The 24,548-nt window shown below is 49.1% G+C and overlaps 1 protein-coding gene and 12 non-coding genes across 13 annotated transcripts; all 13 read right to left on the bottom strand.

The window, feature by feature from the left end:
- Window positions 1–1,337: 1,337 nt before the first annotated feature.
- On the bottom strand, window positions 1,338–1,409 carry TRNAD-GUC (transfer RNA aspartic acid (anticodon GUC)). The gene has a single exon. It is a non-coding gene; the product is annotated as a tRNA-Asp (tRNA).
- Window positions 1,410–1,476: 67 nt separating this feature from the next.
- On the bottom strand, window positions 1,477–1,548 carry TRNAD-GUC (transfer RNA aspartic acid (anticodon GUC)). The gene has a single exon. It is a non-coding gene; the product is annotated as a tRNA-Asp (tRNA).
- Window positions 1,549–6,539: 4,991 nt separating this feature from the next.
- TRNAD-GUC (transfer RNA aspartic acid (anticodon GUC)) lies at window positions 6,540–6,611 on the bottom strand. The gene has a single exon. It is a non-coding gene; the product is annotated as a tRNA-Asp (tRNA).
- A 6,041-nt stretch (window positions 6,612–12,652) lies between these two features.
- Window positions 12,653–12,724, bottom strand: TRNAD-GUC (transfer RNA aspartic acid (anticodon GUC)). The gene has a single exon. It is a non-coding gene; the product is annotated as a tRNA-Asp (tRNA).
- A 67-nt stretch (window positions 12,725–12,791) lies between these two features.
- Window positions 12,792–12,863, bottom strand: TRNAD-GUC (transfer RNA aspartic acid (anticodon GUC)). Its single transcript has one exon. It is a non-coding gene; the product is annotated as a tRNA-Asp (tRNA).
- A 3,672-nt stretch (window positions 12,864–16,535) lies between these two features.
- Window positions 16,536–17,726, bottom strand: LOC146179938 (uncharacterized). The gene has a single exon (XM_084579914.1). The coding sequence runs from the start codon at window positions 17,724–17,726 to the stop codon at window positions 16,536–16,538; it is 1,191 nt and encodes a 396-aa protein (XP_084436040.1).
- Window positions 17,727–17,848: 122 nt separating this feature from the next.
- Window positions 17,849–17,920, bottom strand: TRNAD-GUC (transfer RNA aspartic acid (anticodon GUC)). Its single transcript has one exon. It is a non-coding gene; the product is annotated as a tRNA-Asp (tRNA).
- Window positions 17,921–18,126: 206 nt separating this feature from the next.
- Window positions 18,127–18,198, bottom strand: TRNAD-GUC (transfer RNA aspartic acid (anticodon GUC)). The gene has a single exon. It is a non-coding gene; the product is annotated as a tRNA-Asp (tRNA).
- Window positions 18,199–18,265: 67 nt separating this feature from the next.
- TRNAD-GUC (transfer RNA aspartic acid (anticodon GUC)) lies at window positions 18,266–18,337 on the bottom strand. The gene has a single exon. It is a non-coding gene; the product is annotated as a tRNA-Asp (tRNA).
- A 67-nt stretch (window positions 18,338–18,404) lies between these two features.
- TRNAD-GUC (transfer RNA aspartic acid (anticodon GUC)) lies at window positions 18,405–18,476 on the bottom strand. Its single transcript has one exon. It is a non-coding gene; the product is annotated as a tRNA-Asp (tRNA).
- A 345-nt stretch (window positions 18,477–18,821) lies between these two features.
- TRNAD-GUC (transfer RNA aspartic acid (anticodon GUC)) lies at window positions 18,822–18,893 on the bottom strand. Its single transcript has one exon. It is a non-coding gene; the product is annotated as a tRNA-Asp (tRNA).
- A 66-nt stretch (window positions 18,894–18,959) lies between these two features.
- Window positions 18,960–19,031, bottom strand: TRNAD-GUC (transfer RNA aspartic acid (anticodon GUC)). The gene has a single exon. It is a non-coding gene; the product is annotated as a tRNA-Asp (tRNA).
- A 5,344-nt stretch (window positions 19,032–24,375) lies between these two features.
- Window positions 24,376–24,447, bottom strand: TRNAD-GUC (transfer RNA aspartic acid (anticodon GUC)). Its single transcript has one exon. It is a non-coding gene; the product is annotated as a tRNA-Asp (tRNA).
- Between the last annotated feature and the right edge of the window lie 101 nt (window positions 24,448–24,548).

The following is a 24,548-nucleotide window of genomic DNA, read 5'->3' on the forward strand; positions in this document are numbered from 1 at the left end:
GCATGGTCTTGCAGCGGCGGTGGCTTATCGCTGGCCCGCTTGTCCCCCAGTTCGGCTTCGGTCTAGGAGAGGACCGCCGGGACTGGACCGTTTTCGTAGGCGGCTCCTCAACGCTTGACGCTGTTGTTTTGTCTTCTCCATCACCAGACTGGGCGTGAGGCCTTTGGCCGAGACATTGCCCGCACGAACATTGCACTGTTGCTGTTGCTCCTCGCTGCTCGTCGAGGCCATCATCGCGGGTTCCGTAGCTGCCAAAAAGCTATCTTCCTTCTCCTCAGTATCAGCCCAGGCCGCTGCCGAGTCTTTTTCTTCAGGATGCCTCTCTGCCTCACTTGACACGTTTGTGTTTCTGCTAGAAGTCCCAGAAGAGACAGTCGCCGCTTCCGGCTTGCCTACTTCCTCGACTCCTTTCGCAGCTTCCTCCGCCTCTGATACGTCCATCTGGTGTTCAGCTATCTCCTCCCTCGATGCGAGCCCCGTGGCCACCGCTTATGTACGGACACACTCACTGTCGACGTGGCCGTAACGCCTGCATTTCGAACACCGGGGCACCTTGAATTCACGTCTAACGTGACCGCTACCACGGCAGCGCAGGCACTGCATAGGCCGCCCAGGCACCACAACAAGGGCCAACTCACCGGCGACTCGCAGCTGGTGAGGTAGGTCATCGGTCTTAATACCGGGTTTCAGTTTCAGGAGAACTGTTCTCGTTGTTGACCCTTTCTCTTTGACGCCTTGGACGCGCCACCGCTCCCGGGTCACCTCGGTTACGTTACCGAAAGCAGCAAAGGCCGTCCGTATGTCGTCGTCGGCCACACCGTGCAACATCCAGTGCAGCCGCAGCTTCACCTGTTGGTCCTCTGGGCCGATGATGATGCAACGACGTCCCTTCACTTCTACTTGTTTCAACGCAGCCAGCTTCTTCGTTGCTTCAGCGCTGCGGAGCGTGACAGCCCAAACGTGGTTAATCTGGTACGCCCCCAACGCCACAACATCGGGGAGCGCACCAACGTTGGCGAGGGCATCGCGAAAATCTTCCACTTTGTACGGCCTATTGCGCACGTCGCCGTGCAAAAACACGGTGTTTAAAACAACACGTCCTGTAGGCAGCGTCGGCAAAATCAACTCATAGTCCTTATCATCCGTATCCAGATTCCTGTTTCCGCGGCCGGCAAGGGCCGCTGTCGCCGCTCCGCTGGACTCATGATTCTGCGACCGTCCCGCTCGGTGGCCGGAAGTAGAATGATACTGGCCACTATACTAACGAGGAGGCGCAGGGAAGCCGGCAAGCGCTGTTCACAAATGGCGCAGAATGCAACAAAGAAACAAAAACTAAGCTCCCCGTCGGGGAATCGAACCCCGGTCTCCCGCGTGACAGGCGGGGATACTGGCCATTATACTAACGAGGAGGCGCAGGGAAGCAGGCAAGCGCTGTTCTTAAAGGGCGCAGAATGAAACAAAGAAACAAAAACTAAGCTCCCCGTCGGGGAATCGAACCCCGGTCTCCCGCGTGACAGGCGGGGATACTGGCCACTATACTAACGAGGATTTTTTTTTCTTTAATACCAATTTTCAACCACACAGCATACACTCTGATTTTTTTTCTTTATTGTCGTGAAACACGAAACAAAAAATACACATGATAAAACACGTCAACTACACTTGAGCTAACGCGTACTTGGCTAAAATCTTTTCAAGTGCACTAACTCATCAAAGAGACAATGCCATTGTGGCGGATACTGCTGCCTCCTGAAAGTTTCGCGTATATACACAACACTTTCAATAAACTTTTCACGCGGAGATTGTGTATCTATATCTGCACGATGCACCTGCATTCGTGTTTTCCACAAACTATGGAGGCCAAGAAGCATAATTAAATTATAAGGTGCATCATCGTTCTGCACTGGTAGGAATCTTATACAGTAAGGAGTTAATGGAAGTTCCTTTTTAATTTTCCATTGTAGGACGTCCCATAGAAAGACAGCATTCCAACACTGTAAGAAAACGTGTTCAATTGTTTCCGGTTTTTTGCACAACAGGCAATTTGTTGTCCATGGGACGAAGATACCTTTTTTATTCAGCCAGGTTTTAACAGGGAGCGTATTACAGTGAAGTTTGAAAAGGAACGTTTTAGCAGAACTTGCAAGAAAAAACAACCTCGCGCAGATAGCCAGTCACAGTACCAGGCATGTTTTCACATGACACAATCCTTTCAGGGAGCAGCCTCTGTAATCGCACTTGCATCACAGTTCTTAGAAAGGTATCTTTTTGAACAGGGAGGAATATAAATCGCGAACCCACCTGACGCAAGAACAGATGTGCAAGGCCAAGCCCGCCCCTTTTAACAGAAATAAACAATTCGTCCAGGCGGTTTTTTCCCACGTGCATGCCCAAATAAATACAGCAAAAACGCGGTGCATTTTCTGAATTGAGGTTCGTGAGATACACAACACATTTATAAGGTACCACAGCCTAGAAATAAGAAAAATATTGCAAATAGAAGCGCGCGAAAACATTGACAGTTGCCTTCCTTGCCGCGCATCCGCTTTTTCTTTCGCTCTGGACGTTTCTTCCATCCACTGCACGTTGGGATCTTGATAACATTCTAAAGGCACGCCTAGATACCTCGTTGGGAGAGCAGACCATCGCAGCTTACAGAAGAAATCAGGTGCCACGTCCCAATCACCGTGCCAAAACCCAGAGCTTTTCTCCCAATTGATCTTACATATGGTTTGATCACAAAATGTTTGGACGACACCCGTGACTTCACAGATGCTCCTTCCAGTTACACAAAACACTGCTATGTCATCAACATATGCCAGCATTTTCACGTGTGCTGATTGCAGCTTGAACCCTAAAATGCGATCGCTATCAATGATAGCCAAGCAAAGTGGCTCTCAATACAGTGCAAAAATCAGGGGTGAGAGCGGGCAGCCCTGCCTTACCGATGAACGTACTGCGATGCTGTCAGTCAGTTCACCATTCACTATAATACGGGTCGTGCAGTTCGCAATACGCCATTTTAACACCCTCCACTATGACGTCACCAAGGTTAGAATGCTCCAAAATGGAAAACAGAATTTCGTGAGAAGCACGGTCAAAGGCTTTCGCCAAATCTAACTGCATCATGGCTATCTGACCACCGAGTGCATCAACACGTTCTAGTACGGTTCTTGCGACACGTATATTCGTGGCAATGGATCGACCCTTGATGCCGCACGTTTGATGAGACCCAACCAATTTCTTTATTACGCTCTGCAGTCGTTTTGCTAAAACCTTCATGTACACCTTGTAGTCAACATTGGTGAGGCTAATTGGTTGATGTGACCCCACCAACAGGCGTTTCTCCGGATCATCTGTCTTCGGTATTAGAACAATGTGCGATGTAGAGAAAGACAATGGGACAGTATTACATTCATAAGCTTCAGTGATTACACAGAGCGTAAACTGAGCCGCATACTGCTGAAAAATTTTAAAGAAGGCAGCGCTTAGACCATCCGGCCCAGGGGCCTTCCCAGTTGTCAGGTCATCTATTGCAGATACTATCTCTTGCAACGTTATCGGTGTTTCTAGGCGCGCTTTACTTTCGTCATCCAGTGCAGGCATCAGTTTTAGAAAATCTGTTTGAAAGCCGCCTACAGTCTGAAGCTTGGCGCTAAGCAGTTCTTCGAAGTGCTCTGCTACCGCACGCTGAATATCTTTAGCATCTTCAGTCATATGGCCGGCATACCTTATACTCCTTATTTCTTTCTGGCAGGCGTATCTTTTCTCGTCTGCTAGCGCTCGTTTTGTCGACACTTCTCCTGCCCAAAGTTTTTCAGCACTTGCACGTATGACGGCCGCTGTGTATCTTTCGCTATCGATTGTTTAAAACTCACTTTTTATCTCTCGTCTTTTACTGGCGAAATGCCCTGGCACAGAACTTTCCATGCTAAAAAAAAGACTCGAGTTGTTCATTCAGTTCTTTTTGTTTTTCTTTCTCTTTATGCCGCACCTTACAGCTCTTTTCTATGGATTTCAATTTGACCCACTCTTTGAAGCTGTCCCATTCCGCTGCAAAACTTACTGGTCGCATAGCAAGACGATTTTCAAACTCGGTCTTAACTTCCGTAAGGAACTCTTCATCGGCCAGAAGTTTGGCATTCAGTTTCCACAGGTGCCAGTTAAAGCGCGATTTCTTTCCTTTCCTACCAAACACTGCACTCACGAGACAATGATCACTGAAAGACACAGGTTTGACCTCATATGCAGTACATACGGAAACAAGATCAACCGAGGCATACACCCTGTCCAATCTAGCATGGCTATCTCGCTCAAAGTGCTTGAACTCTGGCTGGTTTCCAGTGGAGAACACACTACCAACATCCTCAAGGCCATAATCATGCACAAGTGCATTCAACAGCTCGGAGCTTCTGTCTATTCGAGGTTTATAATTCGCCGCTCCGTCCACAGCTGCGCACACACAGTTGTAGTCACCAAGTACAAGCAAGATTTTGTCGGCCTTCAACCACAATTCAATAGACTCAAAAAACGACTCACGTCCGCATTTTGAATTGGGAGCATACACACACACAACACGCCAGCATAAATTACAGTAGGTAAAATCAGTAACCAAAAGCCGACCACTTGGACAGGCAAAAACGGACTCTACGCTTACTACCAGCGTGTTACGTATAAATAAAAGGCATCCACCCGATACACCAACAAAATGGCATACACACACATAAAAGTTTGCTTGAAAAGAAGCCACCATACGGTCAGTGCTTTCGTGGCTCTCAATATTTGACTCTTGCACAGCTGCTATATCTATATCATTATCCAAAAGGAGGCGACTGAGCTGGCATTGTCGCCTTCTGCTCCCAGCCCTATGACATTCAAAGTAGCTGCGTGTAACGGCGAATTAAGCTTAAGAGTCATGTATTAGAAAGAGACGACCGTACCCGCATGGTGCCTACCTTCATGGTTGCGTGGCCTCCGCTTCTGACGAATAGCGGCGTATGTATGCATGTAATGTCCTCCCAGCAGAACGTCGGGATGCATTCAAATGAAGTCCACGCACTGTCTTTCATTTTTTTTTCATAACACAAGCACCGCTTGGTTGCAGAAGGTTCCTGGCGCTGGTCGGTAGGCAGCCTACCCACAAAACGTTCAGGACACCACAGAACTACGGAGGCGGTTTCCCCGCCTACCGCGTGTCAGCCGAGAAGTTCGGCTTTGGTCTCAAAGTTGCTCTTCGGATGCCCGCAGTTTTCGGCGGCGGCTCACCAGAAACACCGCCTGGCAGCTGAGTCTCCTCGACGCTTTCCTCGTGCGGACGTTTCGCGGCAATTAGGGCTGCTGTCTCCGGCGCAACCTCCATGGCATCAGTACAGGAAGGCTCTGTACTGATATGGTCCTTAACGTCAGAAAATTTGATTCTGACGCTTCCTTTGTCGCGCTTTCATGGTCCTGGGATGGAACGTTCAAGACATGCCGAGTTTCATTCTTTTTATTTGAGACCGTCACATTATTCTTTTTTAAAACCGTCATGGAAGGGGCGTCCTGTTTCGTTGACTGACCTCTAATGTCAGCAGTCTCCTCTGCATCCGCCTCGTCCATAATTAACTCGGACGAGTCTTCGCTGGTCCCAGGTCCGGCAATGCTAGCGTATGTACGAGCACACTGGCTGTCTTCATACCCGAACCGTCGACAGGTTTCGCAGCGAGAAACCCGGCAACTTTGCGGATGTGGCCCGTACTCCGGCAGCGTAGGCACAACGGGGGTCTGCCTGGCACAATAACGAGCGCCAGCTCACCGCTAACATTCAGCAGATGCGGCAGGTCATCCAGCTTCATGCCAGCTTTCAGGTTCAGTGTGACGAGCCTAGTAGTAGAGCCCTTTTCAAACATACTTTTAACACGCCAGCGCTCCCGGGAAACTTCCGACACCTTTCTGTACGGCGCAAATGCAGCACGAACACCTTCGTCTGGCACGTTGTGTAGTAGCCAGGGAAGTTTGAGTCGCACGTCCTGGTTCGCCGGGTCAATCACCAAGCAGCGACCGTTTTTCACAGACAGCTCACCTACACTTACAATCTTGTTGACGGCTTCAGTATCCTTGAGAGTGACGGCCCAGACGTGGCCCATCCGATACGCCCCCATAGCGATAACATCGGGGATTAGCGAGTGTTGTGCTAAAGCATCCCGGAAATTTTCCACCCGGTACGGGCGGGCCCTGATATCAGCGTGCAAAAAAACGGTATTCAAAACAAACCGACCTGTTGGCAGTGCAGGCAAAACGACCTGGTAAGTATTGTCCTGTTCAGCAGTCCTGTTACCGCGGCCTGACGTGGCCGCTGAAGCCGCTCCTGAGGAGCCCTGCATCCTGCATCCGTTCACTGGCGTGGCCGGAAGCAGAATCCCCACAGCATACACTCTGAACACACACAAAACAAAACAAAAAGGGGCTTTTAGCATTACTATACTAACGAGGCGGCGCAGGGAAGACGGCAAGCGCTGTTCTGAAATGTCGCTGAATGCAAAAAAGAAACAAAAACTAAGCTCCCCGTCGGGGAATCGAACCCCGGTCTCCCGCGTGACAAGCGGGGATACTGGCCACTATACTAACGAGGAGGCGCAGGGAAGACGGCAAGCGCTGTTCTAAAATGGCGCAGGATGCAAGAAAGAAACAAAAACTAAGGTCCCCCCCGGGGAATCGATCCCGGGTCTCCCGCCTGAGAGGGGGGGATACTGGCCACTATACTAACGAGGCTTTTTTTTTTTTTAACCTTTTTATTGAGACAAGCACAATACATTGTTAAAAGCACCCCGGCTGCTTCAGCCGGTCAAAAGTTAAAATGACTTGATTTGAACTAAATCGTCAAGCACACACATCCACGCTGGTGGGTCTTTCTGCACTCGGTACACATCACGTATATAACATACACTTTCCACAAAGTTTTCCTTTGTAGTTCGGACCTTTACATCTGCATTGCATGCCGCCATTCGAGTTTTCCATAAACTATGGAGGCCGAGGAGCATAATCATGTCATAAGGGACACCTGTTTCATCTGTGTCTGTTGGTAAGTAGCGGATTTCAATCGGTGTTAAAGGTAGTTCCTTTTTCAGTGTGCGTTGCAGGACATCCCAATAGAAGATCGCGTCCCAACATTCAATGAACACATGTTCAACGGTTTCTGGCTTTTTGCACAGCAAGCAGTTCGTTGTCCATGGTACAAAAATGCCTTTGTCAGATAGCCATGTCTTAACCGGCAAGGTTCCCGTGTGCAGTTTGAAAAAGAATGTTTTTGTACTTGCTTTAACTGGCATGCTTTTAATTCTTTTAAGGACATCTTGTCCTAGGCCTCCAGAGTTTATTATACGATACAGAGGCACTGGCATGATTAGATCTATAAGATCTTTGTACAGTGTTTTCCTCTTTACAGTGCTGAGATACTTTTGTCAAAACCGAACCTTGAGAAATTGCACCGAGTCAACAACTTCTTTCAAATAACCTCTAGCGCCACAAGTTGGCAATCTCACAGTGGACACTATAAAGTCAGGAAGAGCTCTGCTCAGACGCACCTGCATCATTGAGCGCAGGAAGGGGTCTTTCTGATTCCTCATAAACATAAAACGGGACACAACCTGGCGAACAAACAAATGTGCGAGACCCAGACCACCATCTTGAACTGTTCGAAACAAATTGGTTATTCTGACCCTCTCCCAACTTGAATTCCAGATAAACACAGCAAATACCCTATGCATTTTCTGCACATTTACACGCGACATAGACAGAAACTGCAAAACATACCACACTTTGGCAATTAAAAAAATGTTGCATACTGTTGCTGTCGCAAACATCGACAAGTCTCGTCCTTGCCATGCCCTTGCTTTCTCGCTCACTTTTGACGTCGCCTCGTTCCAGTAATCTGCGCTCTTGTTATAGTGCTCGAGAGGCACACCCAAATAGTTCGACGGCATGTTTGTCCACTGCAGATTCGCGAACAACGGTGGTGTAATTCTCCAGCTTCCGTGCCAAAAGCCCACACTCTTTTCCCAGTTGATCTCAGCCCCAGTTTGCTGGCAAAACCGCTTGGCGACGTCAACACTTTCTTGTACACTCTCGCGGTCACTGCAGAATACAGCAATGTCGTCCGCATACGTAAGAATTTTAACATATAGATGACTGCAACCTGAAGCCATTTATTCGGTCGTTGTTAATAAGACTTAAACAGAAGGGCTCAAGGTTAAGTGCAAACAGCAATGTTGAAAGCGGGCATCCCTGCCGTACGGAGGACCGCAGAGGGATGGGTTCACACAGGTTCTTATTGACAATTATTTGAACTGTACAGCTGCTGTAAACCATTTTAAGCCCGTCTTGTATTATGCTGCCCACATTTGCATGTTCCAAAACTGAGTACAGGACATCGTGCGCCACGCGATCAAACGCCTTCGACAGGTCTAGCTGTACCATTGCAACTCGGCCACCGAAGACATCACAGCACTCAAGGATACTTCGAGCGATGTGCACATTTGTGCAGATGGTACGCCTTTTCACTCCGCACGTTTGGTGCGGTCCAACTAGGTCCGTGATGACACTCTGTAAACGTTTGCCAAGAATCTTCATATAGCTCTTATAGTCTACATTTGTGAGGGTTATCGGGCGATAAGCCCCCACAGATAGCATTTTTTCTCGGTCACATGTTTTTGGGATAAGCACAATGTAGGCAGTAGAGAAGGAAGGTGGCATTTGTTTTACATTGTATGCTTCTGCAATCATATCGTATAGAACGGGCTGACTTCTTCTCTGAATGTTTTATAGAAAGCAGCGTCTAACCCATCAGGTCCCGGTGTTTTCCCAAGTGGCAGGTCCTCAATAGCCTTCTGAACTTCCTCTAAGCTAATAGGCTGTTCTAAGCGCGCACGTTTCTCTTCGTCTAATCGAGGCATGAGGTGCAAAAATTCGTCCCACAGACTGCCCTTTGCGCTTCTGTCATTCCCTATCAGTTCTTTGTAATGCTCAACAAACGCTTGCTCGATTTCTTCGCGGTCGGTCGTTATTCTGTTGCGGTAGCGGATCTGTTGAATTTAATTTTGTGCTGCATATCTTCTTTCATCACACAATGCACGCTCATTCGGCGCTTCACCAGCTCACAACTTTTCGGCGCGCGCCCTTATCACAGCCGCTCGGTACTTATCTGCCAAAAGAGCTTCTAGCTGGCTTTTGACTTCTCGGATTTTTTTTATGTACGAACCCGGCACTACTGTTTCTATACTTGTCACAAAGTCTAATTTGCACTCCAATTCTTTGATTCGTTTCTTTTCGCTTTGATGAAGGATAGTTCCTCGTTCTATCGCTTTCATCTTGACTGTGTTCTTAAAATTTTCCCACTTATCTGCACAGCTTGCTGATTTGACGCAAGGCATTTTGATTAAGTCTATAATTTGCTTAACGAAGGTTTCAACCTCCAGCAATTCAACATTAAATTTCCAAAGTTTCCAGTTGAAACGAGTCCTACTATGTTTATTCCCAAAGCTTACAATAACAAGGCTGTGATCGCTGAAAGAAACATGTTTTACTTCATGGTTGGAACACATTGTCACAAATCCTATGCTTGCGTATACTCTGTCTAGTCTTGCATTGCTACCGCGTTGGAAGTGCGTAAAACATTGTTGCGAGCCTTGAAGCAACACCCAGCCCAGATCTTCCATGTAGTGTTCTTGGATTATTGCATCGAGATACTGCGCACTCTGATCACGCACAGGGGTGATCGGCACTCGATCCTCTGGCATGCAAACACAGTTAAAATCACCCATCAAAACAACGCTTCTCTCGCAGTTCAAAAACACTTTGACCTTTTCAAAATAACTAACACGTTCCTTGTAATTGTTAGGGGCATACACACAAATCACTCTACAAGAGCATCCAGAAAGGGTGAAATCGACAACCAGTAACCGACCCTCTTCGGATGTGACAATGGTTTCATGCCCAATTCCAAGATTATTTCTCAAAAATAACGCGCAACCTCCGGACTCTCCAACCGCGTGACATACGCAGACATTGTATCGGGACCGAAAAATTTCAACCATGCGATCTGTGTGTTCCTCGCTCTCAATCTTAGTTTCTTGTAATGCGATTATATCCAATTCATTTTCTAAAAAGAGGCGGTTGACCTGACACTGGCGCTTCCTCGCCGCCAGTCCACGCACGCTCAGCGTGGCTACGCGTAGTGGCAGTTGAATCGCTTGTTCATTTTTAAAGGCACCCACTGCTCGCGCAGTGCTCACCTCAGAGTACCGTGGCGCTGAAGGGGGTTCCGCGTGTTGGAGCTCCACAAAGCGCACCGCCTCGCAACGATCACACGCACTTTCCCAGTCCATGGCCAAAGTTTGACGATCAAGCTCACAGTTCCCTTCCATGGTATATCGTCTCCACCATGGCACGCTGATCCGGAAACCGACGGCAGCGCATTACAGCTGTAGAAGCGCTATTCAGGCGCCTCTACCGCAGGTCGTATGTCTGGTGGAATATTTGGTCTTGGCCTGTAGGGCGACCGTCGCGTCATTACTGCCTTGGTGGGCGGCTCCTCCGCGGGTGCTCCATCAGTTTGTCGGTCATCTTTCACAGTTTCGAGGTAAGCGCGTTTTGTGGCTGTGACAGCTGCCTCTTCCAATGAGACATCATTATGGGGGTGTTCGACGTGAGGTTCGTCAAGTGTGCTAGCAGGGGCTCTGAGAGTAGGCGGCTGCTTTTCTTGGCTCGTCTTTTCCTCGGAGGCGTGTTGCGTTACTGGAGGTGCCTCGGCCGAACTTGTGCCGCTAGGCCCAACACTTGAAGGCTGCGTGCTCTTCTCGACGGTTGCTGCTTTGCCTCCAGCTGCCCTTGATGCTTCTTCGGCCTCCACCTCGTTCATAACCTGCTCAGTCATATCGATGTTCCTTCCAGGTCCGGTCTTGCTTGCGTACAGTCGAGCGCGATTTGAAGGTTATCGCGTGAGCGTCGACTGAGAACATGAACAGCGCCATGGCCCAGAATCCTCTGCCGAGGCGAGGGAGGTATCAGGCCAGCTTCCCTTACTCTTTTTGCTGTTCCTTCAACAGCCGTCACCCCCTGTTGGGTAATCAGTTTCTTTCTTTTTTTTTTTATTCTGCGAACAGGCAGTGATCGTAGTGCGCACGACGTATTCTTTGGTATTAGTATATGAAATTGGACCCTTTATCACAAATAAATGGAAAGTTTAGAATAGAGAGAAAGGGCGGTGACTTTGTCGGGGGGTGAATATTGTTGTTTTGAACAGCAAACGAGGGAGAGAAGAGTGCGAAATCATGATTTTTTCTGTTGCGAACCCGGCCGCAAGGTGCCTGGAGTGCTAGGCTGGTCGACGCTCGCGCGATAACCTTCAAATCGCGCTCGACTGTACGTAGGTGCACACTCGCTTTCCTCGTGACCAAACCGGTGACAGCGCGAGCACCGAGGTACCCGACAGTCGCGGCGAATGCGGTCTTTCCCTTGGCAGCGGAGGCAGAGCGGGGGCCTCCCAGCTACAACCAGAAGTGCAGGTTCACCGGCTATTCGCAGTTGGTGAGGTATATCTTTGGATTTGAGCTTCAGGCTTAGTACACGGGTCGTTGAACCTTTTTCTGTGACGCCGTGCACACGCCAGCGCTCCTTCGACAACTCGGTCACCTCGCCGTACGGAAGGAAGGCCGCACGCACTTCTTCATCAGTTACGTTGTGTAGGACCCAGTGCACTTTAATGCGAACCTCTTGCTTGTTGGGGTCAATCACGAGACACCGGTGCTCCTTCACCCTCATGCTCCCGGCAGCAAGCACATTCTTAACGGCTTCCATGTTCTTAAACGTGACTGCCCACACATGATTCATTTGAAATGCTCCCAAGGCCACAACCTCGGGTAGCAATTCCAAACGGGCCAGGGCATCCCTGTAGTCCTCGACCCTATACGGCCGCGCTCGAACGTCGCCGTGCAAAAATACGGTATTAAAAACAATACGACCTGTTGGGAGGTGGGGCCGCATACCTTCGTATCCTGTGTCGTTATCTTTAGCAGTAAACCTGTTTCCGCGGCTCGGCTGAGCCGCTAACACCGCTCCGAAGGAGCACATGACAACACGTCCGTTCACAGTGGTGGCCGGAAGTGGAATCTACTGGCCACTATACTAACGAGGAGGCGCAGGGAAGAGGCTAAGTGCTGTTCTGATATGGCGCATAATGCAACAAAGAAACAAAAACTAAGCTCCCAGTCGGGGAATCGAACCCCGGTCTCTCGCGTGACAGGCGGGGATACTGGCCACTATACTAACGAGGAGGCGCAGGGAAGAGGCTAAGTGCTGTTCTGATATGGCGCGTAATGCAAGAAAGAAAAAAAACTAAGCTTTCCGTCGGGGAATCGAACCCCGGTCTCGCGCGTGACAGGCGGGGATACTGGCCACTATACTAACGAGGAGGTGCAGGGAAGATGCTAAGTGCTGTTTTGATATGGCGCATATTGCAAGAAAGAAACAAAAACTAAGCTCCCCGTCGGGGAATCGAACCCCGGTCTCCCGCGTGACAGGCGGGGAAACTGGCCACTATACTAACGAGGAGGCGCATGGAAGAGGCTAAGTGCTGTTCTGATATGGCGCATAATGCAAGAAAGAAACAAAAACTAAGCTCCCCGTCGGGGAATCGAACCCCGGTCTCCCGCGTGACAGGCGGGGATACTGGCCACTATACTAACGAGGAGGCGCAGGGAAGAGGCTAAGTGCTGTTCTGATATGGCGCATTATGCAAGAAAGAAACAAAAACTAAGCTCCCCGTCGGGGAATCGAACCCCGGTCTCCCGCGTGACAGGCGGGAATACTGGCCACTATACTAACGAGGATTTTTTTTATTTTATTACCGACTTGGCAACTACAAAGAACGATGAAAAGTCGCATGGAATTAAAAACACAAGTCACTTTCTTACAGGTTTCTTGTGATAGAATGGATAAGGTGACATGAGCTTGTCCAAGGCTGGCAGCCATTCCGGGGGTTCAGATTGCCCTCCGAAAACATCACGCGTGTACATTACACTTTCAACAAAATACTGATGGGCTGGGTGTACGACAACATGCTCATGGCGAGCATCCATCCGCGTTCTCTATATGCTGTGCATACACAAGACCATTAATAAATCACTGGGCACTTCTCCTCGCTGGGCGCATGGAAGGTAGCGTATGCCAAACGGCGTTATTGGTAAGTCCTTTTTAATAGTGCGCTGTAGCACGTCCCACAAAAAAACCGCATCGTGACAATCAAGGAAAATATGCTCTATGGTTTCCAGCTTTTTGCAAATTAAACAGTCAGCAGACCAAGGCACGAAAAGGCCTTTGCTTTCCAGCCATGGCTTCACCGGAAGAGTGCCGGTATGCAATTGAAAAAAGAAAGATTTAGCGGACGATCTGATGGGCATTCTTTTCACTCTCTTCAACACGTCCCGCTCCGGACCCAAAGCATATACAGCGCGATAAAGAGGCACAGGTACAAAGGTTTCCAATAAATCTTTGTACAGCCGTTTTCGCGTAACAGTACACATATACTCATTCGAAAATCTCTCCTTCACTATTTGGAAGGACGCGAAAACTTCGCGAAGAAAAGCACTTAGAGCCATTGTCCCTGTAGACATAGTCGAAACTACATATTCCGGCAGTGAATCACGCAATCGCACCTGGATTACCGTTCTAAGAAAAACATCGCTTTGTTCGCGCAAAAAAAGAACCTTGTACAATCTGCTTTAAGTATAAATGTGACACGTCCAGTCCACCGTTATGCACCGTATGAAAAAGATTGCATCGACTGGTACGCTCCCATGTTGAAGCCCACACAAACGTGGCAAATACCCTATGCAGTTTTTGAACAGAGATTCTTGACATAGATAACACTTGCAGCATGTAAAAAATTTTTGCAACTAGGAACATATTGCAAACGGTAGCTCTTGCGAACATAGAAAAGTTATGTCCTCCCCATTTGTTTGTTTGGGTTTTCACTTGCTCAACTTCACCGGCCCAACATTCCTTGCGTTCACGGTAATGCTTTAGTGGCACACCAAGGTAATTGCTTGGCGTTGTTGTCCATTGCATACTGGAGAATAATGCAGGCGCGTATTGCCAGTTTCCGTGCCAAAATCCTAAACACTTTGCCCAACTAATTTCACTTCCACTTGCAGTGCAAAAAGCAGTGGCTTCTTTTACAACTTCTTGCACGCTCTCATGGTCAGTACAAAAAACCGCAATATCGTCCGCGTATGCCAAAACCCGAACTTCACTTTGAAAAAATCTATAACCGCGTATGTTTGGCTTTGTAAGCAATCTTAGACAGAAAGGCTCCAGATAAAGCGCAAACAAAAGGGGAGACAGAGGACAGCCCTGCCTTACTGACGACTGAACAGGTATACGATCAGTTAACTGCTTATTCACAACCAGTCTCGCTGAACAGCACTCGTAAACCATTTTCACGCCCTTTGTAATCACGGAACCAGCATTGACGTACTCTAAAACAGAGAACAAAATTTCATGTACCACTTTATCAAATGCTTTGTGGAGGTCTAATTGCATCATGGCTACGTGGTCATGCATCGCGTCACAACATTCTAGTACACTCCTTGCTGCGTGTATGTTAGTAAAAATGGTCCTTCCTTTTATACCGCATGTCTGATGTGGGCCTACAAGAGAAGTAATTACACGTTGGAGTCGTCGCCCTAATACTTTCATGTAAATTTTATAGTCAACATTCGTTAGACTTATAGGACGGTAAGACGCTACAGACTGAAGCTTAACATGGTCATCTGTTTTCGGGATTAGTACAATGTGTGATATTCGAAAAGACGGAGGAGGTACGTTCTTTTCGTAGCATTCACTAATAACTCTTTCCAGTAAAAAAGCCATTTCAGTTGGAAAGGCCTTGTATATGGCAGCACCAAGACCATGTGGTCCGGGTGACTTATCGGAATTTAATTCCCCGATAGCGGCCTCAATTTCCTCGCAAGTAATACTTGCTTCAAGTGTCTGCGCCACTTCGTCTTCTACTCTTGGCATCAGCGACAGAAAGTCCTTTCTGAAGCGTTCAATGTCCGGTGTTTTCAGGCTAAACAATTCGCTGTAAAATTCTACAAACGCCCGTTCAATCGTTTTTTTTTTCGGAGGTAACTACGTTCTGATAGCAGATTTCTTTTATCTCTTTTGACACTGCGTACCTTTTTTCGTCACTAAGTGCCCTTTTCGTGGGCGTCTCTCCGAGCCACAATTTTTCGCTGCGTGCCCTTATCACCGCACCGCGATACTTCTCTTCGTCCATCACCTCAAGTTTGGTTTTTATCTTTTTAATATCTTGGGCGAACAAGCCAGGCTTAACGCTCTCCATGCTAAGCATGTATTCAAGTGTGCTACGAAGTTCTTTTTCTTGTTCTCTTTCTTTACGTCGGAGAGTGCATGCTCGGTCAATAGCAGCTATCTTTATCTCGCACTTAAACTGCTCCCATGCTTGTATAAAATTAGAGTCATTTTGTAACATATGCTTAATATATTCTTTAACTTTAGTGGTAAACTCTTCATCCAGCAGCAGTTTTTCATTAAATTTCCATAGCTCCCAATTGAACGTTGTTGCCTTACTTTTCATGCCTAGAGTAATCATTACGAGGGAGTGGTCACTAAAGCTCATGGGAAGTGTTTGATATTCCGAGCACAAGGGCACACAATCAATGGGAACATATATTCGGTCCAACCTTGCATGACAGCTACCTTGAAAGTGCGTGAACTTTGCTTGGCCTTCATGCGTCATTATACAGCCAGCATCTTCAAGCTCTGCCTCAATAACAATGTCAATAAGTAACTCTGCACTCTTGTCACGAAGGACACGGTCTGTTGTTCTATCTTCCGGTCTACAGACACAGTTGAAGTCTCCAAGAACACGCCTCTCATGTATTAAGAAGGATTTCATATAGTGAAAGAACTCTTCGCGCTCAAACGTTCTAGTCGGTGCATAAACGCAGATCACTCTCCAGTCCAATCCAGAAAAACTGAAATCACATATCAAAAGCCGACCACTCTCACACGAGAACACAGACTGCACACACTCTATGCAATTTCGAATGAAAATGACACATCCCCCCGATCTTCCAACCGCATGACAAACGCAAACACTATATCTAGAACGATATATTTCAGCCATTTTCTCTGTTTGTTGTTCGCTTTCCATTTTGCTCTCTTGAACTGCTAGCACATCAATTTCATTTTCCAGCAGAATGCGATTCAGCTGCAGTTGTCTCCGACGCGTTGACAGCCCCCTCACATTTAGCGTGGCTACGCGCAAGCTAGTGGTTAAATTGGTCGCCATCTCAAGAAATTATAAATCGCGAAACATATATCACTCACATCGCTTTTGCAGAAAGACAGCATTGCGGTTGATCTGTTGCACGGGATGACCATTCTTCCTTTTTGGCGAGTCCGTCCGTCGTTCCAAGCGCTGCTCCCGATCATGGACCGGGCTTGTAACGTCTCGACCGGAAAGGGCACCCCCGCTATGGCGGAGGCACAGGTGACACAGTTCTCCGGTCTGGGAGCACGTTTGGCCTTGGCTTGAAGGACGCCCGGCGAAGGGGGGCCGCCTTCAGTGGAGGCTGTTCGTTTTCCGCTCCTCCTTGGGTTGATCCCTCGTTGACACTGTCTTCGTGCACACGCTTCACAGGCAAGGTAGAAGCAGCTGGCATCTCAGCTTCAGCGTCCCCCTGTTCCTCACTGTGTTGCGTAGCCGAAGCTGGGCGTGCAGCACTGGCTTTGCCGTCTTCTTTCGAGGGTGTCTCGGTCCCAGCGACATTCGACAACGAAACTATCAACTCTGATTCACAGTGTTCTTTAGGGGCAGGGGTCTTCTCAGAGGACTGTTCGTTCTGTTCTGCCTCCTCAGCGATTCCACTGCTCGCTTCCTCGGCGTCCACTGCGTCCATCAAGTGCTCGCCTGCCACTTCACTCGGCACGGGGCCTGCAACGTTGGCATACGTGCGCACACACTGGGACTCGTCATGGCCGTAGCGACGACACAGCCCGCAGCGCGGCACACGACACTCACGCCGTAAATGACCTTTCCCGCGGCACCGGAGGCAAAGCGGGGCTCTGCCTGGGACGTGGACGAGTGCGACGTCCTCGGCGACCCGAAGCTGATGCGGCAGGTCCTCAATGGTAACGCCCACTTTTAGCTTCAGCGTGACCGTTCGTGTGTTTGATGCCTTGTCGACACACCCTTGTACTTTACACTTGTCTCTTGAAATTTCAGTCACTTTTCCAAAAGCTGCCAACGCCGCTCGCACATCATCGTCTTGCACGCCGTGAAGCAGCCAGAAAAGCTTCAGCCTGATGCCTTGGTTACAGGGGTCAATGACTACGCAGCGGTGTTCCTTCACTTCAATAGCTTGGGCTTCCAAAATCTTTGCTTTCGCCTCTTCACCTTTAAACGTTACCGCCCACACGTGATTCATTTGGTATGCCCCGAGGGCGACCACTTCCGGGAGCAGTGAAAGACGAGCGAGGGAGTCTCGAAAGTGCTCCACCCGGTACGGCCTGGCTTTTATGTCGCCATGCAAAAAAACAGTATGTAAAACACTCGAACCTGTAGGCAGATGCGGTAGAACCAGTTCATAATCCTTGGTAGGCCTTTCCGTGCTCCTGATACCACGGCCCAGCTGGGCCGCTAAATCCGCTCCTTGGGAGCCCATGATAATCACGTCCGTCACGCTCGGTGGCCGGAAGTGGAGTCTATACTAACGAGGAGGCGCAGGGATGAGGCTAAGTGCTGTTCTGATATGGCGCATAATGGCAGAAAGAAACAAAAACTAAGCTCCCCGTCGGGGAATCGAACCCCGGTCGCCCGCGTGACAGGCGGGGATACTGGCCACTATACTAACGAGGATGCGCAGGGAAGAGGCTAAGTGCTGTTCTGATATGGCGCATAATGCAAGAAACAAACAAAAACTAAGCTTCCCATCGGGGAATCGAACCCCGGTCTCCCGCGTGACAGGCGGGGATACTGGCCACTATACTAACAAGGAGGCGCAGGGATGAGGCTAAGTGCTGTTCTGATATGGCGCATAATGGCAGAAAGAAACAAAAACTAAGCTCCCCGTCGGGGAATCGAACCCCGGTCTCCCGCGTGACAGGCGGGGATACTGGCCACTATACTAACGAGGAGGCGCAGGGATGAGGCTAAGTGCTGTTCTGATATGGCGCATAATGCAAGAAAGAAACAAAAACTAAGCTCCCCGTCGGGGAATCGAACCCCGGTCTCCCGCGTGACAGGCGGGGATATTGGCCACTATACTAACGAGGAGGCGCAGGGAAGAGCCTAAGTGCTGTTTTGATATGGCGCATAATGGCAGAAAGAAACAAAAACTAAGCTCCCCGTCGGGGAATCGAACCCCGGTCTCCCGCGTGACAGGCGGGGATACTGGCCACTATACTAACGAGGATGCGCAGGGAAGAGGCTAAGTGCTGTTCTGATATGGCGCATAATGCAAGAAAGAAACAAAAACTAAGCTTCCCATCGGGGAATCGAATCCCGGTCTCCCGCGTGACAGGCGGGGATACTGGCCACTATACTAACGAGGAGGCGCAGGGAAGAGGCTAAGTGCTGTTCTGATATGGCGCATAATGCAAGAAAGAAACAAAAACTAACCTCCCCATCGGGGAATCGAATCCCGGTCTCCCGCGTGACAGGCGGGGATGCTGGCCACTATACTAACGAGGAGGCGCAGGGAAGAGGCTAAGTGCTGTTCTGATATGGCGCATAATGCAAGAAAGAAACAAAAACTAAGCTCCCCATCGGGGAATCGAACCCCGGTCTCCCGCGTGACAGGCGGGGATACTGGCCACTATACTAACGAGGAGGCGCAGGGATGAGGCTAAGTGCTGTTCTGATATGGCGCATAATGGCAGAAAGAAACAAAAACTACCTCCCCGTCGGGGAATCGAACCCCGGTCTCCCGCGTGACAGGCGGGGATACTGGCCACTATACTAACGAGGATGCGCAGGGAAGAGGCTAAGTGCTGTTCTGATATGGCGCATAATGCAAGAAAGAAACAAAAACTAAGCTTCCCATCGGGGAATCGAATCCCGGTCTCCCGCGTGACAGGCGGGGATACTGGGCACTATTTTTTTTTTATTGCCTGGCTTTGACACAAATACACCGCACTGGAACTCAAAACAACAGGAAAAAAGGAATAATATATGTACACAAAGGTAGCTAGCGTTGCCTAACACCCACTGAGGGGCAGGCATTGTCATGTAAAATTCCTTGAGCACCTTCAAAGGTTCCAGCTTTGACAGCCACTCAGGAGCACATGGTTGCAATTTAAGCACGTCGAGCCATCGCTGCACACTTTCACGGAAATACATGCGGGCTGGCCGTGCATCTGGATCGCAGTGATAACCAGCCATTCGTGCGCGCCATATACTGTGGAGGCACATTAACATAACCTGGTCTAACGGCATATCATCGTGGTTATCCAATGGCAAATACCTAATGCCATGGGAATCAAGTGGCAACTGTTTTTTTATTGTCCTTTGCAGAACATCCCACAAATATACCCCCTCCCAGCAATGCAAAAACACGTGATCTATTGTCTCTGGCTGTTTGCAGATGAGACATTGGGCCCCCCACGGTAGGAACATACCCTTCTCCTCCATAAATGATTTTACACTCAAAGTACCGGTATGTAGCATAAAGAAAAACGTTTTAGCTCCCGGAGCAACTTGCATTTTCTTTACGCGTTTTAATACATTACTTCCTGTGCCTCCATAGTATAAAGCTCGGTACAAGGGCACCGGGAACACCACTTCACAAACATCCTTGTATAATGTTCTCCTGTTAACATTACTTAAATACTCTTTCGAAAAACGTGCGCTTAAGAATTTCACGCTCAAAACAATTTCCCTAAAGAATCCAAACAGAGAACCAGGCATACATTGAGTATAAACTACGAAATCAGGCAACGCTCGACCAAGTCTTTGTTGACACACTGTGCGCAGGAATGGATCGCTGGCATTCCTAAAAAACATAAACCGGTTGACAATCTGTAGTACAAACAAATGACCCAGACCAAGCCCCCCATGCTTCACCTGCCGGAACAAATTTGTCCGACTGCACCTCTCCCAACTCGAGGCCCAAACAAACACCGCAAAAACTCGATGCAATTTTTGCACATTTACACGGGAGCAATGCAACACTTGCATAACATACCATAACTTACTAATTAAAAACAGGTTGCAAACTGCGTCTCTTGCAAATATTGATAATTGAGCGCTTTTCCATTTCTCCGCTTTTTCACTGGTTTCTTTGACCTGTTCTAGCCAGTATGGCTCGCTTTCCTTGTAAAATTTCAAGGGCACACCCAAGTACTTTGCAGGCGTTGTAACCCACGACACATTACCGAAAGTGTCGGGGGTCAGCTGCCATTCTCCGTGCCAAAATCCCAGGCACTTACCCCAGTTAACTTTACTGCCTGTGACTTTGCTAAAATGTTTTACCACATCCACTGTCCTCTTTATACTCTCCTTATTTACACAAAAAACCGCAACGTCGTCTGCGTAAGCCAGCAATTTGACTTCTGACTCCTGCAGTCGAAAACCATCAATGTCATTGTTTTGTAGGATGCTTAAACACAACGTTTCAACATAAATGCCGAACAAAAGAGGGCTTAGGGGGCAACCTTGGCGCACCGAACGTCATACGTGTATGGGGGCCCCCAGTGACTTATTGACAATTAATCTCGTAGTGCAGTTACGGTACGCCAAAGCCACTCCCTCTCGAATAACAGAGCCGACATTAACATAGTCTAATATACTGAACAGAATAGTATGTGCCACACAATCAAAAGCTTTCTCCAAGTCCAACTGCAGTAACGCAACACATGCATGAGTTGCATCGCAGCATTCGAGCACACTTCGCGCTTTGTGAATGTTCTGAAAGATAGATCGCCCTTTGATACCGCACGTTTGGTGAGGGCCCACTAGTTCGCATATAACCGTTTGTAGTCTGCCAGCAAGCACCTTCATATAAATCTTGTAATCAACGTTTGTCAGAGCAATGGGCCTGTAAGACGACAACTGCATAAGCTTATCTGGTTGGTCAGTTTTCGGAATAAGTACTGTGTGCGACGATCCGAAAGACGCAGGCAGTGCCTTCAGTTCATACGCTTCATTAAATAAGGCACACAACAAAGGAGATAGCTGTTCCTTGAACGCTTTATAAAAAGCCGCACTCAGGCCATTAGGGCCGGGTGATTTCCCTGGGCTTAAATTTTCTATTGCCTGCTGCACTTCTTTTTCGCTTATTGGCCGCTCCAGTCTTTCTTTTTGTTCCTCGTCAATTTTTGGCATCGCGTCAAGAAAGGATTCTTTAAAACGGTCCAAATAAACCTCTCGGGACGAAAATATATCTTCATAATACTCCCGGAAAGCTTTCGCGATTCCTTCGTTATCGGTTTCTGTGCGTCCTGCCCACTCTACCTCTGCCACGTGATTTCGCCTTGCATTTGCTTTTTCTAGTCCCAACGATCTTTTTGTCGGCGTCTCATCCATGGCCAATTTTTCGGCTCTTGCACGCACTAACGCTCCTTGGTATCTTTCTTCTTCTATCAAGTTAATCTGTTCTTTTATTTTTCGAATATCCTCTATCCATCTGCCGGGTGCCTTACATTCCTGTTCGTGTAGTTTTGCGAGCAAAGCCTTAAGCTGGGTTTCTGTAATTTTCTTCTCGTACACCAGGCAACCGGATCTGTCAATGGCTTTAATTTTAATCTGTTCCTTGCACAACTCCCACTGTTTCCAGATTTCGAGCCAAGTCCCTGGCCTCACTTTAATCAATTCATTCAATACCACGCGTCTAAAGGCATCATCCTTAAGCAATTTATTGTTCAATTTCCATAACTCCCAGCTAAATGCATTGCTTCGTTTTTTGGTGCCGAATAAGCATTGCACCACACAGTGATCCGTGAATGTCATAGGCACCCCTCGGTATTCATTGCATGAAGGAATCAAATCTAGCGACGCGTAAATTCTGTCCAGACGCGCGTGGCTAGAACCTTGGAAGTGCGTGTACTGAACGGCACGCGGTCCTTCCAAGCAATCAGCCACATCCTGCATATTCCATTCGCTTGTTAACTGGCATAACATTTCAGTGCTCTTGTCTCTGAATCCGCGTGTGCTGGTTTTGTCTCGAGCATTCAGTACACAGTTAAAATCGCCCAGCAATACTACCTGCCTTTCCGTACTTAACTGCTGCATAAAATTCTCGAAAAACACTGTTCTTTCCTCCACACCGTTAGGAGCGTACACACAAATAATGCGCCACTCAACACCGCTGTATACACAATCAGCCACTACACACCTTCCAGAAGAGCATGAGGAGTAGCCCTTTACAACCAGACCAGGCAGCTTTTTGACGAACAATACACACCCGACCGATGTCCCAACTGCGTGGCTAACAATGGCGCAAAATCTAGCCGTGAAACGTCGCACCATGCTCCCGGTCTCTTCCTCCCCATCAACCTTAGTTTCTTGCACGGCAAGCACGTCAATATCGTGGTCAGTTAAGAGCCGGTGCACCTGGCTCTGCTTCTTTTTGCCTGCCAATCCCCTGACATTTAACGTGGCTACTCTCAAGGTGGTTTCGGGAGCCATTTTCATCAAGGGTGAAGAGACCGAAAGCATGGTGCTTACCTTTCCCGTCTAACGCGTTGCTAGACGCCGTCGTTGGATCCATCCCCGTCCGGTGCGAGCGGCTGACCCGGCAGCGGGGGCACTTTATCCGCTGCCCGTCTCTCTGATGATATGTTTGGCCGCGGACGTAGCGTGGACCGCCGGGATTGCCCCGTTTTTGCTGGTGGCTCGTCGACGCTGGTTACCTTCGGGTTCGGACTGTGTGTGGGATCGCTTGGCTGGGGCTGGGACGCCTGGCTTACGAACACCGCTGGTGTCCGAGTGGTCCTCCCCATTATCCTGTTCCATACCGTTTGCCGGCTCAAGTGCCGCGCCTTCCTCATTGCTAGGGAGCTCAGGTGCAGAGTCCGCTCTCCCCACATCCCTCGCAGCATTGCCGCTTTCTGCCGAGTCCACCGACGAATCCGTCTGCCGTGTCTTCGTTCGCACCTCTCCGGCACCCTTCGCCGCCTCCTCCTCCTCGACCACGTCCATTGTGAGCTCCGCCGACCCTTCCGCAGTTCCATGTCCCGCGGCCGAAGCGTACGAAAGCACACAGGCAGCCTCGTCATGTCCGTAGCGTCTACACTTTGGACAACGCGGTACCTTACATTCACGTCGAACGTGACCGGTACCGCGGCAGCGCAGGCACTGCATCGCTCGCCCAGGCACCACGACAAGGGCTAGCTCTCCGGCAACTCGCAACTGGTGAGGTAAGTCGTCAACCTTAATGCCGGGTTTCAATTTGAGGAGCACAGTCCTCTTGGTGGACCCCTTCTTCTTGACGCCTTGAACTCTCCACCTTTCCCGGGTCACCTCGGTCACATTCCCAAACGCAGCAAAAGCCGTCCGGATGTCGTCGTCTGCCACACCGTGCAACATCCAGTGAAGTCGCAGCTTCACCTGTTGGTCTTCGGGATCAATAATGAGGCAACGGCGTCCCTTAACTTCGAGTTCCTTGAAAGCCGCCATTTTCTTCGTTGCTTCTGTGCTGCTTAACGTGACCGCCCAAACATGGTTGATCTGATACGCCCCCAACGCCACAACGTCGGGGAGCGCACCAGCCTTGACCAGGGCGTCGCGGAAATCCTCGACCCTGTATGGCCTGACTCGCACATCGCCGTGCAAAAAAAGCGTGTTAAAAACAACGCGTCCGGTGGGCAAAGTTGGCAGAATAATCTGATACTCGGTATCGTCCATGTCGTCGAGCCTGTTTCCGCGGCTGGAAAGGGCCGCTATCGCCGCTCCGCTGGAGCACATGATTCTGCTACCGTTCACTACGGTGTCCGGAAGTAGAATGGATACTGGCCACTATACTAACGAGGAGGCGCAGGGAAGAGGCTAAGTGCTGTTCTGATATGGCGCATAATGCAAGAAAGAAACAAAAACTAAGCTCCCCATCGGGGAATCGAATCCCGGTCTCCCGCGTGACAGGCGGGGATACTGGCCACTATACTAACGAGGAGGCGCAGGGAAGAGGCTAAGTGCTGTTCTGATATGGCGCATAATGCAAGAAAGAAACAAAAACTAAGCTCCCATCGGGGAATCGAACCCCGGTCTCCCGCGTGACAGGCGGGGATACTGGCCACTATACTAACGAGGAGGCGCAGGGATGAGGCTAAGTGCTGTTCTGATATGGCGCATAATGCCAGAAAGAAACAAAAACTAAGCTCCCCGTCGGGGAATCGAACCCCGTTCTCCCGCGTGACAGGCGGGGATACTAGCCACTATACTAACGAGGAGGCGCAGGGAAGAGGCTAAGTGCTGTTCTGATATGGCGCATAATGGCAGAAAGAAACAAAAACTAAGCTCCCCGTCGGGGATTCGAACCCTGGTCTCCCGC

The sequence above is a fragment of the Amblyomma maculatum genome, chromosome 9 (genome assembly GCF_055883805.1).
Source record: "Amblyomma maculatum isolate TAMU_Amacu chromosome 9, ASM5588380v1, whole genome shotgun sequence".
NCBI classification, from domain to species: domain Eukaryota; kingdom Metazoa; phylum Arthropoda; class Arachnida; order Ixodida; family Ixodidae; genus Amblyomma; species Amblyomma maculatum.

What these genes read in the sequence shown, in the direction of transcription:
- LOC146179938 (XM_084579914.1), bottom strand. Translation starts at nt 17,726, where the DNA reads ATGGGCTCCCAAGGAGCGGATTTAGCGGCCCAGCTGGGCCGTGGTATC.